Source organism: Panthera onca, chromosome X (assembly GCF_046562875.1).
Source record: "Panthera onca isolate mPanOnc1 chromosome X, mPanOnc1 haplotype 2, whole genome shotgun sequence".
Lineage (NCBI taxonomy): Eukaryota > Metazoa > Chordata > Mammalia > Carnivora > Felidae > Panthera > Panthera onca.
In genome coordinates this window covers 90138963-90164229 of record NC_138357.1, presented here as the reverse complement: position 1 = coordinate 90164229, position 25267 = coordinate 90138963, and the positions used below count along the sequence as shown (strand labels likewise).

Below are 25267 nucleotides of genomic sequence, written 5' to 3'. Positions count from 1 at the left end.
GCTCGGCCACCCAGGTGACACCTGACAAAGCCACCGCCGCGCCTTGACCTTTCTGTGGGTCTCGCCGGGTGACTTTTCTCTTCATTAACGATATAGGAGATAGTACGAGATGCAATATTAAGTTACAGGGGAACGTGCCACGATCCACGCATTGAATATTTAAAGATTATTCTTGTAAGTTTTCAACTTATTCCACTTACTAAGTATTTGACTTATTTTCATTTATTTAGTTTTTAAAATGTGTTTTACTTATTTTTGAGAAGGAGAGCACAAGTTGGGAAGGGGCCGAGAGAGAGAGAGAGAGAGAGAGAGAGCAGGGGAGGGGCATTGAGAGAGAGGGAGACACAGAATCTGAAGCGGCTCCAGGCTCCCGGCTGTCAGCACAGAGCCCGACGCAGGGCTCGAACCCACAAGCCGCTAGATCATGACCCGAGCCAAAGTCAGACGCTTAACTGACTGAGCCACCCAGGCGCCCCTGGACTCATTTTTTTTTTTTTAATTTTTTTTAACGTTTATTTATTTTTGAGACAGAGAGAGACAGAGCATGAATGGGGGAGGGTCAGAGAGAGAGAGGGAGACACAGAATCTGAAACAGGCTCCAGGCTCTGAGCTGTCAGCACAGAGCCCGACTCGGGGCTTGAACTCATGAACCGAGAGATCATGACCTGAGCCGAAGTCGGACGCTTAACCGACTGAGCCACCCAGGCGCCCCTACCCCTGGACTCATTTTTAATGAAGTTAATATGACTAGAGGAAAGACTAGAAGAAAGAACTCCAATGGGTTGATGGTGGTTGCCTCTGGGGGGGGGGGGCAGGGGGTGAGTTGTGATTTTTCCCCCCTACTTCCTTATGGGTTTTTCAATCCATATACTTTAGCCATTTTTATAATGAATATATGTTCCTTTGATGATTAGCAATAACATTTAAACATTGAACATGAAAGGAAAGATCTGGTTTTGGGGGTGACGGGTGACAGGTGGCCAGGGTGAGAATGTGTACGGGAATGGAGCGGTGGGGAAGAAAGGGACAGGTCACAGGGCTCTCTGCAGCGGGCCGGAAGTGGTGTCCTCCAATCCCACGGCGGGCGGGGAAGGGCTGGCACGTTGTGAAGGGGAAGGGCTGGGTTGGAAGAGCTCTCTGTGCACAGCCAAGGAGTCGGAACAGAGGGGAGGCGACCTGCCCCGGGGACCTCCAGGGGGAAAGTGTGCTCAGGCAATCCTATGGCCTCCAGACCTGCGAGCCCTTGAGGAATTCAGCTGAAATAGACAACCGGAAGGGGAGGCCGTACATAGAGCGCTCGCTACTGGGCCATGGGCAGGATATCTGGGAGGACCGGGGGATCACATGGACCCAGGAACAGATAGACTTCCTTAGACCAGAGCCCTGGGGGAGGACCATAACTTTAGGATGACAAGAAGATGCCAACTTCGAAATGCTAGAAGGCCGTTCTGTTTGTTGGCTAATACCCAAAAGTCATCTATGTCGTAGAAACTGCCTGCCCCATGAGAAGCACACATGTCCACTGTCTTGTCCCCAGGATTGGAAAATGCCAGTCCGAAATGCCACCTGCTGAATCTGAATAAATAATGGTGTGCAGAAGGTCTCCACCACATCCAGTGGTGCCATTTTGGGGGCCCTAGATGCACGGTCACCCCGGCCCCCTGACCTTCCCAGAAGCGCTTCGTAGGGAGGCAGTGCTGACCCTAGGAGGAAGAGTGATGGAAGGGGGGGTTAGTCTTTGCACTTCACCTCTCCATCTGGTGTCTCACCTTCCCTTTGAAGTACAGTCCTCGGAAGTGCTCAGTCCAGCTTATCAGGCAACCCCCTGGAAACACCACCCCTTGTTGTCCCGAGTAAAAGGCATCTACTTCTTCCTCCCCTGCCCTGGGTCAAAACGCCTTCGTGGTCTCTTTTCCAAGGCCACAGTGGAGAGATCAAGCCCTGGAGAAGGTTAACGGATAACCAGGTCACCATCCCTCCTCACTTAAATCTGGTAGACGTTTCTGGCAGTGAGAGTCACATTCCAAGGAGTAGGGACCATGATACTTTCGGACGTGTTAACACCTGGGTCAAGCTGGTATAGAGGTTCTTTGGGGGAAAGTCAGGATTTTCAGACTCTGAAATCCGACGGCTTCTAGAGCTGACCAGGGAGTAGGCGCTGGCTTGGACTGAGAGTCACCCTGAAGCCACAAATAGCGAGTGGTGAATGATGTCCCATCCATTCCCTCATTCTATCACTCCTTCATCTCCCAGACTTTTCTGAAGTGTCTACTCCATGTCAGACATGCGTGAGGGAAGACATTGATGAATAAGATGCATCCCTGGGGTGCCTGGGTGGCTCAGTCAGTTAAACGTCCAACGGCAGCTCAGGTCATGATCTCAAGGTTTGTGAGTTCGAGCCCCGCGTCGGGCTCTGTGCTGACAGCTCGGAGCCCGGAGTCTGCTTCCGGTTCTGTGCCTCCCTCTCTCTCGCCCCCTCCCCTGCCTTGCGCTCTGTCCCTCTCTCTCTCTCTCTCTCTCTCTCAAAAATAAATAAACATTAAAAAAAGCTAAACAACAACAACAAAAAGATGCCGTCCCTGCCGGCAAGCAGCACCCTGTCTGGCTGGAGAGGCAAAACCCAAAAGACAGAAAACCAATGCCATGTACTCTATAGAAAGTGCCTTCCTGGTCTGCTGTGTGTTAGCAAGTCAGATTCTCCTCTGGCTCCCAGGCCAGGCTTCCTTCCTTTCATTTTTGCTGGGCAGAAAGCCACAGGTATCCCCTGCACTTCCTTCAGCCTTGAAATAGTATCCCAAATGCCAAAGCCTTTGAGAATAAGGTGAGATTCCTATTCCAACATAGGGCAATGGTTCTTGAGAAAAAGAGTGCCCATGAGCCAAGCCCCATATTCACACTATCTTCTTTCCCAGAGGGCATTTTCCAAGCGGCAGTACAGGGTCTTGCTGGGTAAAGGAAACAGTTTGGGGCTGCCAGAGTAGCTGGGATTGGGCGGGGGGGGGGGGGGGCAGGGTCCTGTAAAAGAGAAAGCCACAGAGAAGGACCCCCTCTCCCCTCCCGCCATATATGTAAAAGTGCCAGTCAGGTCTTTGGCCACACACTGCTGGCAAGATGGAGGCTGGACCTTGGGCATCTCAGCACCCTGGGCTTTGAATCGGACCTCAGCAAGTCCTACCGTGTCCGTGGTCCAAGGAACATGTGCTAGGAGCAAAAGCAAAACTGAAAAAGATCTGCATGAACCAAGTCTAACGCCCAGCCTCAACAGGATGAAGACAGTGGCTCTCAACCGGCGGACAACTTTGGACCCTACGAGATGTTTCGCAACATCGAGAAACGTTCTGAGTTGTCACGGTTGGGGGTTGTGAGGCTACTGGCGTCTAGTGGGCAGGGGCCAAGCACGCTGCTAAACACCTTACAAGGCACATCCTCCCAACAAAGAATAACCGTCCCCAGATGTCAACAGTTCCAAGATTGGGAAGCCCCGGACTTGGGTCATCTGCAAACAACGTAGTTGGCTCCTGGAACAAAACTCAACAATCTTTCGTGGAGGGCGATGTGATTCGGAACCTCTACAAAGCTCCCGAAAATCCGGCATCTAATAAAAAATTACCAAAAAAAAAAAAAAATGTGAAGAAGCAAGAAAAACTAACTGAGAATCAAGAAAAAGGAAAACAACCCACAGAAGTGGGAGTAGAACCAGAGGTCATCCAGAGTTGGCACGTATGGAATTCAAAGTAACTATGATTAAGATTTTAAGAAAACGGAGGAAAAGACAGATAAAATTAATGAAGAGGAGAGAATTTCAACAGAGAATTGGGATTTATAAAAAGAAACAAAAAAACCCAAATGACATTTAGAGATACACAGTGCAATATCTGAAATTAAGAACTTATTCGCTGGATTGAACACCAAACTGGGCACAGCAGAGCAGATGATTAGCGAGCTGTATATGACAGATAACTCGTGGAAGCTTCTAGAAGTACATAGGGGAATACATTTATGATCGCGGGGTAATCAGGATGCTAACAGCATTAACTTTAAAATACACAGTCAATACACTGGACTACACTGAAATTTAGAATTTCAGTTCATCAAAAGATACCATTGAGAAAGTGAAACGAGGAGAAAACGAGGAGAAAACGAGGAGAAAGTGAACTAGGAGAAGATATTTGTAATACACATACCCAACAAAGGGCTCGTGTCTTAGAATGTAAATGCAACTTTTACGCATCAGCAAGAAAGGCAGGTGACCCGATAAAAAATGGACAACTTAACCCAGCATTTTACAAGGGATGAAGTCAAAGCGGCCGATACATCTACAAAAAGGGTCTCTATATTATTAGGAGAAAAATACAAATTCAAACCACACAACGAGATACTGCCAGGCACCCACCGAGATGACGAAAATGGAAAAGTAACACTGTGAGTGTTGAGGGCGACGCGGGACAATGGAACTCGCTTCTGTACAACCGCTTTGGAAAACTGGTAGCATCTATTGAATGAGTCCACACGTACATGCTATCATCCAGCACTTTTCGCTCCGTAAGTAGACTGATGGTCGCCCGTTGACATACACAAGAATGTTTGCAGCAGCTATAATTCACAATCGCCCAAACTAAATACAACCCTAGTGTTCATCAACAGCAGAATGGATAAATAGCGACATCATCACACGGCGGAATACTATACTGCGATGAAAAAAAAAAACCCCAGACTACGGATTCATGCAACAACATGGATAAATAGTACAACACCGTGCAGAATATGTACTGTGTGATTTCATTTCAACGAAGTTCAAAACCAGGCAAAACCAATTCATGGTGAGTTAGGTCAGAATAGTAGTTGCCGTTGGAGGGGGTGGGGTGATCAATGGCTCTGGTTTGCTTAGGATTGAGAGGTTTCCTGGGATGTGGGTCTTTCAGTGCTAAACCCAGGATAGCCTCGAGAAAACCGTGCCGTTGGTCACCCTGGGGGGGGGGGGTGTCTTTTTAGGGAGGGGACATAAAAGAGCCTTCTGAGGGGTTGGAAATGTTCACAGTCTTGATGTGGATCGTGGTTACATGAGTGGATACATGCAAAACTTCAGGTGTTCACTGAAGATTTTTGCATTCAAGTATATACTTTCTCCTTTGATTTTCAAACTCCGAAAATAGCTATATTTTATAATATAGGATTCATTGAATGAAATCATCCTAGACCAACTTCAGTTTTTTTCTTTGACCTCATTATTTGATTTTTAATCCGAGAAATGCAATAGACTTAGAATATATTGACTTTAGTGAGGCATTCAACAGTAATGAGAATTAACGGATTAATCCCCATCGAGAAAGACTTTCTCTTTCTCCCTGATCTGTTTAACATTTTTATTTATGACTAGGACCTAGATAAAAATTGCTTTCATCAACATAAGATGATGATACATAGTTGGGGTGATAGTGACAATGATAAGTAACAGAATCAAGTTGACAGGCTCTTAGAGTAATGGATTTAATCTAAGAAGGTCATATATAACAGGATAACTAAAAGGCTGTGTTTTTCAAAACTAAAATCTAGCTGTGGAAGGGGCTTTAGCTGACACAATGTTTAATATGCATCAATTTGAGGGGAATGACCTAGATAGGAAAGGGAATTGGGGATTATCTAGACTGGGAAGCCAGGATTTAGGGGGCAAATATATGGGAGGGGGAAGTGTCATATGTAACTCCAAGGAGTAAAAATAATTTAATAATTTAAATGAGCGAAAGCCACAAGAGGACAGATTTGAGATGAACTTTCTAATTATTTGGTCGGTTCAAAGAAGGAATAGGCTGTTTCTTTTAATTTATTTATTTTGAGGGAGAGAGAGTGCGTGAGAGAGAGGGGAGGGGCAGAGAGAGAGGAGAGAGAGAATCCCAAGCAGGCTCCAAGCTGTCAGGGCAAAGCCCGACTCGGGGCTCAACCCCATGAACCATGAGATCATGACCTGAGCCGAGATCAAGAGTCAGATGCCTAACTGATTAAACCACTGGGCGCCCCAAAGAATAGGCTGTTTCTGAAGATAGTGAGTTTCCCAATTTGTTTGGCAACATAAAAGATGCAAAGATTTTGAGAGTTTCAATTGGTAAGATTTCAAGTTTCTTTCAGCCCCAAAGGTGTGGTTCAGTGGGTAGAGATCTATCTCGATCTTTAACAGGTTGATACATTGTTCTGTGGTTTGCTCTCTTATATGTAAACCAGGGGTAAATAATACACTTATTTCATACTTAATCTACCGAAACGGCTTACAACTCAAGCCTTCCATAGAATTCTCGGTAATCCTTAAAGAGAAGGGCCAACAAAACTGGAAAATTTTTTATTGTTATAAGTGGCCCTAAGTCAGGACCAAACTGACATGTAATTCCTCATTTTTATGTCTTTTTTGTATCATTACTCCTCTGCATTAATGGCCAAACTTGTATCGACAGCTGCCTAACACAACAATGGAGTGGTTTCCAGTTTTCCTCTGAGCAGCGATTTGGCAAAGGTTAAATCATAGATTGGGGGTATATAGAGTTTTTATCATTGTTATTTTCTCGATATAATTACAATTTCAGTTATTTGTGGCTCCAAAGATAATGTTTTGAAATTCCGGGGTTGGCAGGGTTCTTTTTTCTCCCCCTTTTTGTTATTGTCAATGTCTGCTGTCATTGGCTTTTAATCAGATAAAATGGTCTGTGATATTTCGACGTTTTCAAATTTATTGAGAGGTTTTGTGGCCAAGTAATAAACAGTTTTCAGAACACCACCAATATATCAATTAGTTTCAGCATTGGTTTTTCCGAGTGAGTACCTTTGTAGATATCTATTATATACTATATAGTTTAACCTCTGTTTACTTAATATTATGTGGACATGTGTAGAGGCACAGCCAATTATCAGGCCTCTGAGCCAAGCAAAAGCATTCATTCCAGCATATGGAAAAATAGGGATATTGAGGGGCGCCTGGGTGGCTCAGTCGGTTGAGTGTCCGACTCTTGCTTTCGGCTCAGGTCATGACCTCACGGTTGTGAGTTCAAGCCCCGAATCGGGCTCTGTGCTGAGTGTGGAGCCTGCTTGGGATTCTTTCTCTCTCTCTCTCTCTTCCCCTCCCGGTCATGCTCTTTCTCTCTCTCTCTCTCTTTCTCAGAGAAAGCTGAAAAGCCTGCTTTGAAAGCACGGCCTGCTTTGGCTGGTCCATCTTGATGATTGTCCAGGCTTCAGTTAGGCCTTGGCTGGGGGCTGCGTCTATTCTGCATCTGAGCCCTTCGGGAAGGAACCCCTGGTGACTCATCTCACACCTCTCTTCCCTGGGTCTTCTCTTGCCTCTTTTTAATTTCCTAACTTGTTTGTGTCCAGGTGGGGAACACCTTTCACCGTCTTCCTTTCACTCATGAGCTCCATCAGGAGTCATTTAGGAGTCATTTGAGCATGACGGGCTGAGTGGTCCGTCAGTCCTTTTACTATGAGCCTTCCATACAACGGAGGCCTGGAAATTAATAGGTTAGTCTCTACCCCATGCCAGATAACCCGTTTGCCCCAAATGCCAAGGTGATGAGGTCTCGGTGGCCGTAACCCTCAACAAACCCCATGATTCAGTGTCTTAGTTGTTTCAGCTGCCCACAATTCCGTGACTGGAAGGAGAAAGTGGGCGGGGCGGGGCTCAAGCCCAGGCCATCATCTCTCTCCAGTTGACTCCCGACACCCCCACGGGCAACAGGCAAAGCACCAGGAAGACTTCCCAAGGGTCATGGCGAGCAGGTATGTGCTGATGTTCTGGGAATATCGACCTACGTGGGACTGGCGAGGCACTTTTAGTGGCTTAAATTTCCTTTTCTACGAATACTCATCTCATCTTTGATGCCCAGCATCAATCAAGTCATGTCATGTTAAAAAAAAAACGAAGGTTGGGGCACCTGGGTGGCTCGCTCGGTTAAGCGTCTGACTCTTGCTTTTGACTCAGGTCCTGACCTCACGGTCGGTGAGTTCAAGCCCCGCCATCGGGCTCCACGCTATCATTGGGGAACCTGCTCTCTTCCTTCTCTCTCTGCTCCTCCCCTGCTGTCTCTCCCTCTCTCCCTTTCTGAAAATAAATAAATAAACTTAAAAAAATGAAAATAAAAACACGACGGTAACTTTTTGGAAAGGTCTTTGAGCTGGTAGCCTGTGACACATGAAAATATTTATACTCTGGAAACTAGCTGTGAGCCCAGTATAAAATTTTCATCTTCATTCAAACACTTTATCATAACCTGTCTTGTATCACAGTGGGTCAGATGGGGCCTGTCCCTCCCCAGTGTCCCTCTCCCAGAGTGCAGGGACCTTGTCTCCACACCTTTATGCCCTCTCCCCGGCCCTCGGGTAGGTCTCGCAATGACCCCTGAAGTGTTTTTGGATTAAGTTTAAGCAAAAATGAATTTTATTTTAGTGTTTATCTCTAAGACCATGTTCTGAGTAGATGGCCAACATGCATTTTTGCTTAATGTCCTTATTTCCCTTATTCTAGCTATTAAAAAAAAATAATTGAGACGGAGGAAGTAAAATTGCCGGCCATCCCTGTTTAAACAAAGCTGCCTGGACGCTCTATGCTGCCATCTAGTGGGAGAAAAGGATTCAAGGCCATGGAATCCGGTCCCAGGAGAGGGCAAAACAGGGTCTGTGTTTAGAACAAGGTCAGCGACGCCAGAGTGGAGGGGATGGGAGGGGCACACGATGGGGGATATGTGTTTTCCTCCGATTAGCCACGCACCGCCGCCGAGGGTGGCTGCCTCTTTGCACTTGGCATAATAGACGAGGAAGCCTTCTCTGTGGTTTCTCGAACAAGCACATCACGATAAACTGGGTGGTGTCCTTGGCTGTGATTCTATCTGTGGGCTAGTAATTTAGGCTGTGGGACATTCCCATCAGAACAATGCCGTTTTTAGAGGAGAAAAGTCATGGTTTTATTAGCATAAGTGACACACACACACACACACACACACACGCACACGCACGTAGACACAATGCATTGTTTCAGCCTCTGGCTGATTTCTGGTCCTGCGCTATCTCCTTAATCCAAAGCAGCACTTGGCCCTACAGGAGGGAGCCGCGGGGTCCCTGGCTCAGCCTCTGATGATGACTACTGGGGCTTTTCATCCCAGTTGACTTTATTTATTCATAAGCAGAACGCACACTCAAGGTTCTGTGGGCCCTGTCCCAGTCACATCCCCCTTGCCTTCAGTTTTCTTTTATTTCTTTGTTTCCCTTCTCTCCCTTGCCGGTCCTCTGAGCAAACCGGTGAGTTCCTCGGGGCCCCTTTTTCTTTCCCCAAACACACACCAGCACGCGTGCACGCACGCGCGTGCACACACACACACACACACACACACACACAGAAACACAGTCTGGAGGGCCCTGGCCTAGATCTTTGTTGGAAAGTGGCTTTTGAGAAAATCAGAGAAAACCCACTTAGGTCACAGTCAAGAGAATCCCTGGGGCCAGCAGAGCTGTTCAGCCAAATCTGGGACGAATGATCACTCAGAAAGAGGCTGCTTGGGGGGCGTCTGGGTGGTTCAGGCAGTTAAGTGTCTGACTTCGGCTCAGGTCACAATCTCGTGGTTTGTGGGTTTGAGCCCCGCATCGGGCGCTGGGTTGACAGCTCAGAGCCCGGAGCCTGCTTCGGATTCTGTGTCTCCTTCTCTCTTGGCCCCTCCCCAACTTGCACTCTGTTTCTCTCTCCAAAATAAATAAACATTAAAAAAATAAATAATTAAATAAAAGAGAGAGGAACAGGCTGCTTGCTCGGAACATCATTGAGAAGGATTCTGGGGGCACATCTCGATCTTGTGGGGGGAAGAACTCAGGGATGTATCAGGAAGGTGTGACGGGTGGACGAGAAGGAGTATTACCCTATGGGCTTAACACAGAAACGGTTTCTTGGGAGGCTAACAGTGAGATGCTGTTAGCTGTTAACATCCTGGCTCGAATCAAATTATTGGATTAGCTGCCCATCAGGGCTCCAAAGCAATACAGTCACAGAATTGGTGAAGTTTCTTTGGGGCTGAGTCTCCCTTTTTTTTTTTTTTTTTTTTTTTGCTTTGTTTTTAGGTGAGGTGCAATTCACATAACATGCAATGTACAACTTTCATTCTAACCATTTTAAGGTGTATAATTCAGCGGCTTTTAGTATCCTCACAAGGTTGTACACCTATCACCACTCTCTAACTCCGGAATTTTTCCATCACCCCCAAAAGAAAACCTGTACCCATTCAGCATTCTCGCCTAATTCTCGAATTCGTGCCCTCTGCTCCTGGCGGCCGCTAATCTGCTTCCTGTCTCCATGGATTTGCCCATCCGGGGCAATATTTGTCCTTTTGCATCTGGCTTCTTTCACTCAGTGTAATGTTTTTAAGGGTCATCCGTGTCATAGCAGGTGTCCGTTCTTCACTCTTTTTTACGGTCAAATAATATTCCATTGTATGGATATAACCTATTTCGTGTTATTCCCCCCTCAGTTGATGGAGGTGTGGATTGCTTCCACTTTTTGGCTACTGCGGAGAGCGCTGCTCTGAAGGTTCACGTACAAGTTTTTGTGTGAACACACATTTTCAACTCTCGGGCAGAGAGGTGAGTTTCTCTCCCCATCTTTGGTGATGACAGATCCATCAGAAACTGTCTGGTAGGTGAGTTTTGTTAAGAAGAAAAGGGCAGGAATTTCGGTGCTGCCCGGATGAGGGAGGTCTGGGAGGGAAAGGACAAAGCGTCTCTGGAAAGGAGAACAGGAGAGGGAGGAGACGGTGCCAGACGGGATGCCAATAACCTTGAGCTTTGGTGGGTGGAAGAAAAAGGGGGTTTGTTCTAAATTTATAAAATGGCTGCTGATATTTTTCTGTTTTTTTGTTTGGTTTTGTTTTGTTTTACAACGAAAGGAAAGATGTCTGGTGGGGATGATAAGGTGGGTTAGCAGAAAAGCAAAAACGGTTATGGCTTCGGCTGTGTCGTAGGGGGAAGTCCTGGGCTTAAATGCGAGATCAACTGGTTAGTGAGCGAAGGACCCAAGTCAACAGTTTGTCCTTCGCTCTCTTCCAGGGTGTCATCAGAACATAACACGCGTTGCTTTGCGGTGGTTGTTGGTGTTTGAATCTGTCCTCGCTAGCGGGCCGCGTGCGCCTGGGGGTGGGGCTTGTGTCGCAGTCATCTCTGTGTCCCCAGGATACAGCGCAGTGTTGAGACTTGTTGACCAGAGGCACCGGAAGCGGAAGCCCTGTGCTCTTCCTGGTTCTCCGCTCCTTCTCATTTTGCGGCAGCTTTTAGCGGCAGAGTCGGGCCTCAAGGCCAGTGTCCAGGCCCCAGAGATCTATTACCAGGCCCCCTGCGATAATCCCCACCGTAGTGTTATTATGGAAATCTCTGGAAGCTGAGGGAAAGAGGAAGCTTTCTCCAGTTCAGAGCCTAAGGTCAGTCTGGCTCCTTTCCGTTGGGGTCTCAAGTGTATCCTGAACACCGGGACGCCTTCTGGTATGTTGTCCAGGTCCCAAGTGGAGGTCGTCTGGAACCAGGGTCTTGGGGGAACTTTGTCCTTCAGCACGGGACCTGACAATGATGGGGGCAGGAAGAGGTGATGGGGTTTTCGAGGGGCTCTGAGACAATTCCTTGTGTATCTTGTCTTGTTCTTCCTGGGGACTTGTACTTGCTCCTGAGCACATACTCGAGGCAAAGCAGGAAAGGTCTCATATCGGTTCTCCTGCGCCTCAGTACTTGAGGGCAGCCTGCCAATGGCAGATGGCAGGTACCCAGGCCAGCGTGTGGAGGGTCTGTCGGCGAGTGCAGAAAAAGAGGTGCGGGGAGATCATGCCTAGGGTGTGGACCCTGGCGTGGGCTTTGTTATCTGTCTTCTGTCGCCAGGTTCCGCTCAGCGTTCCGCTCCCTGGCCTGGGAACAGCTTGACTTCCTCTGGCTCATTCTCTCCTCACTCCGGTGCCAGTGACATTCACAGAGTCTAGAGTGTAGATTGGTAAGCTCAGCGTCAGATGACGGCCATATTGTCAGCCACTCGATTCCTCCTGATTTTGAAGCGGTTTCCGCACAACCTAAGAGCAAAGCCAGATGGCCTTCTCACGCCTCTTCTTTCCCATCTTTGCTGAAGGGGAGTCCCTCCTCAATCCTCTGGGGTGGCATCTTTGGCCCCAACAGGCTCAGTGGGGGGTGTGTGGAAGCACATGGGCATGATGGGGGGACGATAGTGCAGGAGGGGAACAACGCGCAATACGACAGCACTGGCAATTTCTGAGGCAGCCTACTCGTGCGAGTGAGTGGGAGCTCTCAAATGGGAAGAGGGAGCTGGATTACCAGAGCCTCCTTCTGTCGTGACTCAGATTGGGTTCTCCTTTATGGTGGGAAATCGATGAGAATCTAATTTTCTTTTTCTTTCTTTTTTTTTTAAATTTTTGCATTTTATTTAAATCAAGTTAGTTAACACACAGCGTCATCACGATTTCAGGAGTAGAATTTAGTGACCCATCGCTTCCACATGACAGCCAATGCTCATCCCAACAAGTGCCCTCCTTCGCGCCCGTCCCCCATCTAGCCCATCCCCCCACGTGGCAACCCTCTGTTCTCTGTACTTAAGAGTCTCTTATGGTTGGGGCGCCCGGGTGGCTCAGTCAGTTAAGCGTCTGACTCTTGGTTTTGGCTCAGGTCATGGTCTCATGACCACATGGCATTGTGGGTTCGAGCCCCGCATCAGGCTCTGCACGTACAGCGTGGAGTTGCCTTGGGATTCTCTCTCTCTCCCTCTCTCTCTGCCCCTCCCCAACTCGCGCGGTCTCTGTCTCTCTTAAAATAAATACATACACTTAAGAAATTTTTTAAAGTATTTATTTATTTTTGAGAGAGAGAGACAGAGAGAGACAGAGCGCGAGCAGAGGAGGGGCAGAGGGAGAGGGGGACACAGAATCTGAAGCAGGCTCCAGGCTCTGAGCTGTCAGCACAGAGCCCGACGCGGGACCGGAACTCACGAACTGCAAGATACCTGAGCTGAAGTCGGACGTTTAACCGACTGAGCCATCCACGCACCCCAAATAAATAAACTTAAAAAAAGTCTCGTGGTTTGACTCCCTCTCCGTTTTTATCTTACTTTTCCTTCCTTCCCCCTATGTTCATCTGTTTTGTATCTTAAATCCCACATACGAGCGAAATCATCTGATATTTGTCTTTCTCTGACTGACTTATTTTGCTTAGCGTAATACACTCTGGTTCCAGCCATGCAGTTGCAAATGGCAAGATTTCATTCTTTTTGATGGCTGAGTAATACTCCATTGTGTGTGTGTGTGTGTGTGTGTGTGTGTGTGTGTTTTGAGAGACAGAGAGACAGACTGTGAGTAGGGGAGGGGCAGAGAGAGAGGGAGACACAGGATCTAAAGCAGGTTCCAGGCTCCCAGCTGTCAGCACAGAGCCTGACTCGGGGCTCGAACTCACAGACCGCGAGATCATGACCCGAGCCAAAGTCGGACGCTTAACCGACTGAGCCACCCAGGCGCCCCTATACCACATCTCCTTTATCCATTCATCCGTCGATGGCCATCTGGGCTCTTTCCATACTTTGGCCATTGTTGCTAGTGCTGTTATACATGTGGGGGTGTGTGTGCTCCTTCGAATCGGTATTTTTGCATCCTTTGGCTAAATACCTAGTAGCGCTATGGCCGGGTCGTAGGGTAGGTCTATTTTTAATTTTTTGAGGAACCGAGGAAGCTGATTTCCAAAGCGGGCTCTCTGGCTGGTGAAACAGGTTGTGTAATGAGAGCTTCCGAGAGAGGGCACAGTCTGGGGGTTGGCCTAGGTCCCCTGAGAAGGTTGTAGGGAGGGTTGGTGAGGGTCATCCCGTCGGATCTTCAGACCAGAGGTAGCACCCAGAAACCGTTTGCCAAATAGCTGCCGGGGGTCACATCAGCGAGAATGGAGGATGACAATGGGAAGGGTCCTTACCACTGAACCTGTTTGGTCACTGTCTTCCCACGAGCCACTGTTTTGTGGACTTGTTTGGTCCCATTTCCGGTAGATCACGACCCCTCTTCCCCCACCCTGAGATGTGAGGTGGAAATAGACACCTCCCCCCATCTCACCCTTGTGACCAGCACACTCACCTGCACCAGGTCGGGCGTGAGGCGCTTGGCCTGCAGCCATTTCTGGAACCTTCCTGTTTTCCGCAGGATGCGCTCGATGCTGCAGGTCTTTGGGGCTGCCGCAGAGGCACAGATTCTCCTGTCCGAGATGTCACTTTCCTGTTTGCTGACCAGCCTCGAGATCTCCACAGGGCGCCAGGTTTTGGAATCATCTGAGTAATTTGCAGGGTAAGAAGGTAGGGGGTCGGGAGGCAGTCCGACGCGGGAGGCCAGCCGGCTGTCAAACCTGGAAGAACAGCCCTTTTAGGCTCTGCCTGGAGCCAGAGGGATGGAGGGGGGGCCAAGGAGGGACTAGCTGTACCTGCCAGAGCCAGCAGAGCCTGGGGACAGGGAGACAGGAGACAACACCCAGCCTGCTCCATTTCTCCTCCTTACACGGGGGCGCTCCAAACTCTGCGAGAACACTACTTTCCTTTCCTCAAACTCAGGAGGTAAATATGTGAGGCCAGAAGAGGTGACATAGATGTATGCCAGACGCAAACTTTCTCCTTTTCATGCAGCTGGCACGGAAGGACTAACCATGGCTTTCCAAACTTCCTCTCCAGGTAAAGACAGCAGCTTTATACATGCCGGTCCCTTAGGATTCTCCTAATACCCCCTCCCCACTTCACAGATGGGAAAACTGAGGCTTCTCGAGCTCACGTACCTTGCCCAAGGTCAGGCAATATGTTGCCAGGCAGAGGGGCAAACCCAGGGCCCTCTGTCAGAAAACCCCAGGGTCTTTCCCCTTCCCTACACCAGTTCTAGAAACAACCTGCCCTCTGACCAATGGCTGGGTCTTGGAAGCATAGTTCGTGAAGAGGCTTCTCGGCCTTCACTCGGACGAGCGCGGCTCTCCATATCCCTCCCCAAGAGGCCCCATCAATTTTGCTTTCAGTTGAAAGATTTAAGTCATCCGTACCAACCAAGTCACAGGGAGCGGCGGCTGCTAAATGGTCACCAAACCCAAAAGCCATCTGGGATCCAGGAAGTGTGTAATTCCAGGGGAGAGGCACTGGCCTACAACCTTGACCCTTTTCTCCAGTCATTCTTCTAGCTGTGTGCCAACATTTCCATTAGGGAAGAATATTAAATCTTCTTCCGATTTATGTATGAAAAATTACCAAGGCGCTATCTACTTTCATGATTAGTAACATTTGGCTTGTAAGATCTGCTCTATATTTAATTGAAGGAAGAATCTTTAACTTCTTGCTATCAGACATTATGGGACAACCTCTTTCTCCATCCCTCTCTCTCTGTCCCTTCCCAGCTTGTGCTGTCTCTGGCTCTCTCGAATCACTAAATAAACTTAAAAAAATAAAAGTATATTAAGAAAAAAAGATGAAACCTTGTAAACTAGCAATGAGTCCATTGCACTGGCATTTTCAGGACAGCCACTGGAAATGATCCTCCCCTGTGACAGGATAAGGAAGGGCAGAGGGCACCCAGGCAGGGCCGTCCGCGTGTTTCCTGTAGCTGCTTTTGCTCATGGGGTTCAACCCCCTGGAAGGCCTAAGATAGCCATAATAGCAACACACATGTATGAAACAAGCATGCCAGTCGCTGCTAAACGCTTGGTGTGTATTAATTCAGTAAACCTTGCAGCAAGCCTATGAAGTCGGTACTGTTATTAGCCGTACGGATGAGGAAACTGAGGCACGGAGAAATCAAGTAATTTGTCCGAAGTCCTACAACCAGAAATTGAAGGAAGCGGCATTCAAGTCTCCAGAGCTCGCAACCTCAACCGCTTTGCCGTTGCTTAGTCCTCTGTCATCCTTTTTATGAGTTAGCTTTGGGGACCAGATCGGGAACATTATTAGGGGGTGTAGCTAGCAGGGTCCTTCATGACAGGTGACCTGTAATGGACACGTGGTACACATTCAGGGGTGGCCCTCAAGGCATCCCGTTAAGAACCAACTGGGAACAAATAAAGAGGTTTACAGGCCGCTTTCCCCCCTTCCGAAGTGGTACTAAATTTACGGCATGGAAAGGAAAACATGTATATTCTTACAACTTTGAATCCCTACTTTACTGAGCAGAAGAGTGTCAGTGAGAAAATATGGTCTTCCCCTTCACTAACATGTTAAAAATCCCAGAATTTGGAAACCTGCAAAACAGACGCAGCATCCTTTTTTTTTCCTTTAAGAGAGAGAACGCGCGCGCATGTGTGAGTGGGGGAGGGGGCAGAGGGAGACAGAGGCACAGAGAGAGACAGAAAGGGGGAGGGAGAATCCGAAGCAGGCTCCATGCTCAGCACGGAGCCCAACACAGGGCTCGATCCCACCACCCCGGGATCATGACCGGAGCCCAAATCAAGAGCCGGATGTTCAACTGACTGAGCCGCTCAGGCACCACCCGCCCCCCCCAAAGGCAGCCTTTTAATCTTCCTTCTGAACTGAGATCATGAAAGATACACAAGCAGTATCACAGCTTCCGCAGCTGGAAGCAAGCAGAAAGGTCGTGTGGTCCAATCCCCACGAGCCCCTCAACCTGGAGAGCAGGGTGGAGGTGCGGAGGAGAGCAACAGTGTTGCAATGAGAATAAAACACTTCCTTCTAGGGCATGACCCTCAGGCTTCCGTCCAGTCGAACGCCAAGTGGGTAGACATGCCTTCCTAAATATTTCTTCCCTGTCTTTCCTCATCTCCATTCGCCAGCTCTGCACAGAACCCTCAAAGCATCCGGCGTCTTCCCAAAGCTCAAAGGAAGCAGCTTGCACGCCTTAGGTGTATGGATGGATAGATGAGTGGAGGGATACGTGGAGGGCTGGCTGGCTGCAGAGTGGTGGCTGGGTGGAAGAATGCATGGATGGATGCCCGAATGAATGGGTAAATGGAAGGATGGGTGCATGTTCGGACTATTAAATGTGTAGACGGAAGCTTTGGTCGTAAGCTCTGGGGCCCTGCAGCTCTCAAGACTTCCGAGGTGAAAGAGACAGGTGAGGGCAGGGGAGAAGAGAAGGCAAGGTCGCGCCTAATGATTTACTGATTTTACCGTGAGCCCTCCGCTACTCAGAAGTATTTAAAACATCCCTTAAGATGTGGGGAGTGGGGGGCAGGGACGTAAGGCCAAGCGAGTACATTAAGGAAGGGCAAAGTAAAGCATCTGTCTTGGTAGGAGCCCAGGAATCCGTAGGAGCGATTCTGATCAGAAATAGTGCTACTAAGTACCCAACCTTCTTCCCCCCACCCCCCCAACCCCCACCTATTACCTGCACATACACCAATACGGATCAGTCAGTTCCTGGTACATCTTGCCTCTGGCTGTGATATCACTTGGGATTTCACAGATAGGTATGTTTGCAGGAGGAAGAGTGCGTCAATCAGGTTTACTCTTTCTTTTTTTTTTTTTTCTGGCTTCCCTTAACTTTTTCGTTTAGGATTTGAAAGTCCACATGGAATGCATGGGAAAACTGGTACCGAAAACATGGAGACGTCCAAAGGTTAATGGGTGAGTATGGGAAGCATCTGATTGATTTATCGTTAGCATTCTTGCCAAAGAGAAGATAAGGGATAGAAGGAAACATGACCTTCATCTACGAATTACGCGTCTTCAGCTTCCCAGGCTCGCTCTCGGCTGCTGAACAAACATTATCCAATTCGTACAGAGGACCTGGCCTGGAATGTTAATGCTTGCCTGGTGAGGGCATTTCAGTCAAACATCTGCGAGTTTGGGAGGGGCTTTTTCCTAAGGTATCATCGTCATAATTTTTATTATTTTTATGATTAAAAAAATTTTTAATGGTTATTTATTTTTGAGAGAGAGAGAGAGAGATACAGAGCGTGAGTGGGGAGGGGCAGAGAGAGAGGGAGGCACAGAATCGGAAGCAGGCTCCAGGCTCTGAGCTGTCAGCACAGAGCCCGACGTGGGGCTCGAACCCACGAACTGCGAGATCGTGACCTGAGCCAAAGTCGGATGCTTAACCGAATGAGCCACCCAGGCCCCGCATCATCATAATAATTGTTAAAAGAGGGAAAATATTTGGAGATGAACGAGGCGAATGAACACACCATTTAGAGAGAGAGGCAAACGATGTGAACTTGTAGACGATTTAGCGAACGAGAAATAGAAACAGCCAGTAAGCCCGAAAAAAAAAAAAAAAAAGGCTCGACTCAGAAGAAATACATACTAAAAGTACAAATATTAAATATTTGTGAGTGTGCGATCAATGAGCTCCAGAGGCAGAAGTCTCTGTTTGGAGATACATACATATATAAAATCTCTTTAAAATGTGCTGTATTTTTTGACCCAGAAATTCCACCCTTGGGAATGTGTCATGGGAATTTATCACTGATATGCACAAAAAGCCAGCAACAGCAATGTTCAACATAACGTTTTAGAAGACTAAAAAACAAAAAAAACATAGTTGTCTCATAGTATGGGTTGGTTCAATAAATTATGCTTGACTGATGCAATCGAATACCACAAAGCCATTAAAAATCTAATTGTGGATACATCATTTGCAAATATCTTCTCCCATTTAGTGGATTGTTTTGTTTTGTTTTGTTTTGTTGATGGTCTCCTTCGCTGTGCAAAGGCTTTCTATTTTGGTGCAGTCCCAATAGTTTAATTTCACTTTTGTTTTCCTGGCCAAAGGAGACATAGCTAGAAAAATGTCTCTGTGGCTGATGTCAAAGACAAGAGTTAATAATGTGAAAAGGGCATTCCGGACACATTGCTAAAGAAAAGTTTGCAGAAGGGTGTACATAGGATGATCGCAGTTGTGTGGAAAGAATGTTAAATCCATACTTGGAAAAAAGGTGGCAAGGACACTCACAAGATGTTAACTAAGGGACGATCTCTTGGCGGAGGAATTGTACGTGATTTTTATTTTGTGCTTTCTACTATCAATATTGCCAGAAGATTCTAAAATCAACAGGCATGACTTTTAAAATAAGGAACCAGTTGCTTAAATTGTGAAGAATATAAACGAGACCCACTCGCTGCCTCTCTCTGCTTCTTTGTGCTTGAGGAATATGCCTTCTCAAGGCAGAGAGCCCTCAACCCCAGCCTGCCTGCCCCACCCCCCACCCCCCATGCTTTCCTGCGTGTATCTGCACATATCCCTTTCAGGCACACGTAGAAAATAAATTCCGAGGGAGCTGAAGTGATATCCTGAACTTGAATGGATGAACACAAACCTATTTGGGGAAATGCTTCCCGAATTTGGCTAATACCTGCCCGCTGAGAAAAACTTCATTTACTGCCACTTGGTGAAGAGTCAACTGTAAGATTCATATACTCTTGTTTACTTACCTGGGAGCCCCCTTTAGTCGAATCCCATAATTTCCCTCCCTCCTCTCTGAAAATATGTCCATATTCTCCCTGCCTCCTTTCTCTAGGGAATCAGCCCCATGTCGCCTTTGTTCTTGGTCCTCTCCATCCTGTCTCTTAGGGGGGAAATCTATCTTTTTTTTTTTTTTTAAATGTTTTATTTACTTTTGAGAAAGAGCGCATGAGTGGGGGAAGGGCAGAAAGAGAGGGGGACAGAGGATCCCAAGTGGGTTCTGCGCTGACAGCAGCGAGCCCGAAGCGGGGCACGAACCCACAAACCGTGAGATCGTGACTTGAGCTGAAGTCACCAGTTCCCCCTGCGCGCTGCTTTCCATGAGATTCTTTCCTAACACAAGGCACGTCTTGTGCCTACCCCCTAAACTCCTTCACCATCGTCTGCAAGAGCTCCCGCAGTTGGGAAGGTCTTTGAACGTTTCACCATTTGAAATGCCTTTAAAAGGGGCCTGATGGGAAAAGTCCACATCAATACAGTATCTGTCATCTCACAAAAGAAGTTCCCCATTTTTGATCGATGTTTTCTATTTGTTATATCTGTTCGGTACCTTAGTGGACTCATCCAATATGTCTTTGGTTAATACAGATTGGAAACCAAATTGTTGTAAATGAATGCCTTCTGCTAACCCTAAGATAGGTCCTTGGGGGAGGGCTGAGGAGCAAAGGCCTATTACGAAGGGTCTTTAGTATCGAAGGGGCAGGGAAACACTGGCCCACAGGTGAAGGTCCCAATTCCTTGGCACGGCATTCAAGGTCCCTGCCCCATCTGACTCTTCAAATCTCCTCCTTCTGCCACACATGCCCCATGTTCCAGCCTCTAAGTGCTTCTCACCTCTTCCCACACTCTGGGCCATTGTTTCGCTGGTCCTTCTACCTCAAACCCTTCTCCTGAATTTCAGCTGATCCTTTAAAGGCCTTGCTCAGAATACTTTCCCCTGGAGAAGCCCTTCCCCCGTCCCCATTTTACAGTTCCCTTCTGGCCTGCATCAGACCAGGTCATATTACTGTTATTTGTAACACGGCTCCCTCCTCCTGCACCCCTGGAGGGCCATGGCCAGAGTTCTAGGGATGTCCCTAGAGTACCTGCTGGCTCTTGGTTGCGGGAAAGACTCACTGACCATGTGCTGACAGTGTGATACCTCTCATCCTTGGGTGAGATCCCCGTGCACCGCCATTTACTAAGCTTGGCTTTTCCTCTGGATCCGAAAATTGGTTCAGGAACTTGAGAGCAAACTGCCCTGATCTGAATCCCAGATCTGCCACTTACTAGGTGGTGACCTTGGGCGAGTCACTGAATCTTGCTGTGTCTCAGCTCATTATCTGAACAATGAGTTGCAACACATTAACTTCCAGGATGGTGACGAGGGGTAAATAAAACTAACTTGGTTGCGCCTGGGTGGCTCAGTCGGTTAAGTGTCCGATTCTTGATTTCAGCTCAGGTCGTGATCTCACGGTTCCTGGGATTGAGCCCCGAGTCGGGCTCTCCGCTGACAGTGCTTGGGATTCTCTCTCCCATTCTCTCTGCCCCTCCCCTGCTCACACGCGCACCGGCTCTCTCTCTCTCTCTCTCTGTCTCTCAAAATAAATAAATAAACATAAAAAATAGCTTTAAAATGTCTGTCACGTAGTAGGCCTTCTAGCAATTTTATTTCCCTCTTTTCATGAGAAACGAACTTGGTAAACTCCATAATCCCAGGCTACTCCATCCGTGGGAAGGAACACTTTAAGCTCCCACCTCAAAAGAAAACTTGGAAGTCAGCACCTAGGGTTAGAATTCAGCTTCGTACCTTCTCCCCCTCTGCACCCCAACTTCAACCGATCACCACTATGATTCGATGGCTGTGCCTCGGCTCCCACCCATCAATTACATCCTGACTCCTTTTCAGTAAACCCCTGGATATCATCACATGAAGGGAACGGAATTTTGCCCCTCCGCGTTAGCTAATGGAGATTCTGACCTTATTTCTTCTTTAAAGAACTTCTTGCAAATGGATGTCCCGATGCAGGCATTGCATTTATCAAGACCGAGGAAAGTCCTTCCAAAATTGTAGCTGGTTCTGATTCGGGGCACCAGAGAAGGAGAGGGAGAAGCCAGCGAGGAAACGCAACAGCTCAGGGCTGAGACCCACAGCAGCAGGTGCGGCCGGCCCGGGCAGAGGCTGGCAGCCGTAGGCCCCAGCTGGGGTTCCATCTCAGGCTCAGGATTCCGGCCACAGCCTTCAGCTGCCCACTCAAGGCTGCACAGGGGTTAGGTCTTGGCAAAAGACAGGGGGCTGGCTTCAGGGCGCTGAGCCCATCCCAGGCTCCCCGGTTCCTGTCGGAGGATGCTAAGAAGCTTGGGGCGAACGGGGCTGGGGAGGAGGTGAGGAAGTCCATGGAGGATGCTGATAACACAGTTTCCAGAGTTACTCTTCCTTTGTCTGGGGCGGCTGCCGCAGGCTGGGGAAGGGCTGACTGGCAGATTTCGGGAAGGACAATGGTCAGGGCTTTCCCTGTGCGGTCCTTTTGACAAACACAGGATATCCTGGCCGGGCAGGAAAGGTCCATGCAGGATGTGTGTCCCACCTGGGTTCCACCTGGGAGTTTCAAAGGATCCTGAAGGCCTCCGCCCTCCACTGTTTCAGTTCTGAGTACATCTGTCCCAATGGATCTCACACACACACACACACACACACACACCCACACACACACCAATTACATCTGTCCCTATGGATCACACACACACACACACACACATACACACCCCAATTACATCTGTCCCAATGGATCTCACACACACACACACACACACACACACCCCAATTACATCTGTCCCAATGGATCTCACACACACACACACACATACACACACACACCCCAATTACATCTGTCCCTATGGATCATACACGCACACACACACACACACACACACACACCAATTACATCTGTCCTTATGGATCACACACACACACACACACACACACACCCCAATTACATCTGTCCCAATGGATCTCACACACACACACACACACATACACACACACACCCCAATTACATCTGTCCCTATGGATCATACACGCACACACACACACACACACACACCAATTACATCTGTCCTTATGGATCACACACACACACATACACACACCCTAATTACATCTGTCCAAATGGATCTCACACACACACACACACACACACACACACACACACCAATTACATCTGTCCCAATGGATCACACACATACACACACACACACACACACGCACGCACACACACCCCAATTACATCTGTCCCTATGGATCACACACACACACGCACACACCCTAATTACATCTGTCCCTATGGATCACACACACACACACACACACACACACACACACAACTTCCCCTGTCTGCAGCGGATACTTTGGCCTGCCGCTTGACTAGCCAGACCAGCCCCACTTTGACTCTATTTGGCCATGAACTAACCCGAGGTCAGTTTGCTGGCCCTTACATGGCACATTTAACACTGATTCAAATGGCAAAAACTTTTGGCTGCTTAGGGAATAGAAACACTCAAGTAAGCCCGTGTTTCAGCTCCTCTCCCAGGTCTAAGAAGGGAGGGGAAAGAATCTGGTGGCCTCTGATGTGATGAGGGAGCACCGGAGAGATTCTTCCACCTGCCCCCAGCTGTGTCTGTCCCTCTTCCCCGCTGCCGGCGGGTCCCACTTCCCTTCACCATCTTGCCTCGCTTCTCTGCGGCCGGCCTGACTTGGTGGCATTTCCTGCCCCGCGATTGACAGACAGCAAGATAAGGTCCACAGCATGGACCAAATCAGGGAAGGCAGGCTTGGGTTAGGAGAGGGGAGAAAAGGCAGGTAAGACTGGGCCGAGGATGGTCTCAGGAGAATTGAGGAGTTGTGCCAAAAATTGGCAGGAAGAGCAGGTTAATGGCACTTCTCTGATGGTTACACATGCGCTTATTAGCGAACTGTCTATTCTCAGTGAAATGCCTGGTTGTGTGTCTGTGTTTTTCAAGTAGTACAAACTTCAAGTTTGTTTGTTTGTTTGTTTGTTTGTTTGTTTAGAGAGCATGAGCAGAGGAGGGGGCAGAGAGAGGGGGAGAAAGAATCCCAAGCAGGCTCTGGGAGCCTGACGAGGGGCTCGAAATCATGAGCCGCGAGATCATGACCTGAGCAGAGACCAAGAGTCAGACGCTTCACCGGCGGAGCCACCCAGGGGCCCCTTGTGTTTGTTTCTAATTCTGGAGTCGTGAGAATTCTTTATGTATTCTAGATACTAGTTCTGTGCTGGATATGTGGCTTACAAATATTTTCTCCCAGGTGGCAACTTGTCTTTTGTCTTCTTAAGAGGGCCTTTCGCAGAATCAACAGTTTTTAAAATTTTTATTTATTTACGTATTTTTTAATGCTTACTTATTTTTGAGAGAGAGAGAGAGAGACAGAAACAGAGACAGACATAGAGCACGAGAGGCGGAGGGGCGGAGAGAGAGAGAGAGGGAGACACAGAGTCCGAAGCAGGCTCCAAGCTGTGGGCACAGAACCGGACGCAGGGCTCGAACTCACAAACTGCGAGATCGTGACCTGAGTCGAAGTCGGACACTTAACTGACTGAGCCCCGCAGGGGCCCCAAAAGTTTTAAGGTTTTGTATTTTACATGTAAGTCTATGATCCGTTTTGAATTCGTTTTTGTGTAGGATGTGGTTAGGTCAGACAAGGTTCATATTTTTTGCGGTTGAATTGCTTTTGCACCTTTGTCAAAAATGAGTTGTCTGTAATCGTAGGTGGCTGTGTCTGGATTCTCAATTCTGTTCCATTGACCTATGCATCTGTTCCTCTGTCAATATCACACAGTCTTGATTATTGTAGCTATAGACTGTGTTTTGAAATCGGGTAGGCTGATTCCTCCAACCTGCTTCTTTTTCAAAGTTATTTTAGCCATTCTAGTTCACTTGCTTTTCCATATACATTTTAGAATAATCTTGTCTGTATCTACAAACAATCTTGCTGGAAGTTTGATAGGGATTGAGTTAAATCTGTATATCAATTTGCGAGGAATTGACTTCTTTTTTAAAAAATTTTTAATGTTTATTTATTTTTGACAGAGAGAGAGAGAGAGAGAGAGAGAGAGAGAGAGAGAGAGAGAGAGAGCATGAGCAGGGGAGGGGCAGAGAGAGAGGGAGACACAGAATCGGAAGCAGGCTCCAGGCTCCGAGCTGTCAGCACAGAGCCCGACGAGGGGCTCAAGATCATGACCTGCAAGATCATGACCTGATCTTGCAAGATCTGCAAGATCATAAAGAAAAACTGCAAGATCATGACCTGAGCCGAAGTCGGACGCTCAATCGACTGAGCCACCCAGGCGCCCCGAGAATTGACTTCTTTATTATGTTGAGTCTTCAACTGTATAAACATGTTATGTCTATTTATTTAGATTTTTATTTCTTTCATCAGGATTTTGTAGTTTTCAGCATCTAAGTCCTGTACATTCTTTTTTTTTGTAATGTTTATTTTTGAGACAGAAAGAGACAGAGCATGAGCAGGGCAGGAGCAGAGAGAGAGAGGGCGACACAGAATCCAAAGCAGGCTCCAGTCTCTGAGCTGTCAGCACAGAGCCTGACTCGGGGCTCCAACTCATGAACCGTGAGATCACGACCTGAGCTGAAGTCAGACACTTAACCGACTGAGCCACCCAGGCACCCCTAAGTCCTGTACATTCTTTTCTTTTTTATTTTATTTTCTTTTTTTTTTCAGAAAGAGAGAGAGAGAGAGAGAGAGTGCGCAAGCAGGAGGGAGGGGCAGAGGGAGAGAGAGAGAATCTTAAGCGGTCTCTATGCTCATCTTGGAGCCAGATTCGGGGCTTGATCTC

The 25267-nt window shown here is 47.9% G+C and overlaps 1 protein-coding gene across 1 annotated transcript in view; it reads right to left on the bottom strand.

The window, feature by feature from the left end:
• The window catches only part of DIPK2B (divergent protein kinase domain 2B), a 48537-nt gene extending 26701 nt beyond the window's left edge, over positions 1-21836 (bottom strand). The window contains exons 1-2 of the mRNA XM_081793452.1: positions 21379-21836; positions 14115-14379 (exon numbers count right to left, since the gene is read on the bottom strand). Coding sequence (XP_081649578.1) covers positions 14115-14379; positions 21379-21611 — 498 coding nt within the window. The 5' untranslated portion in view covers positions 21612-21836. The remainder of the gene's footprint in view (positions 1-14114; positions 14380-21378) is intronic.
• Between the last annotated feature and the right edge of the window lie 3431 nt (positions 21837-25267).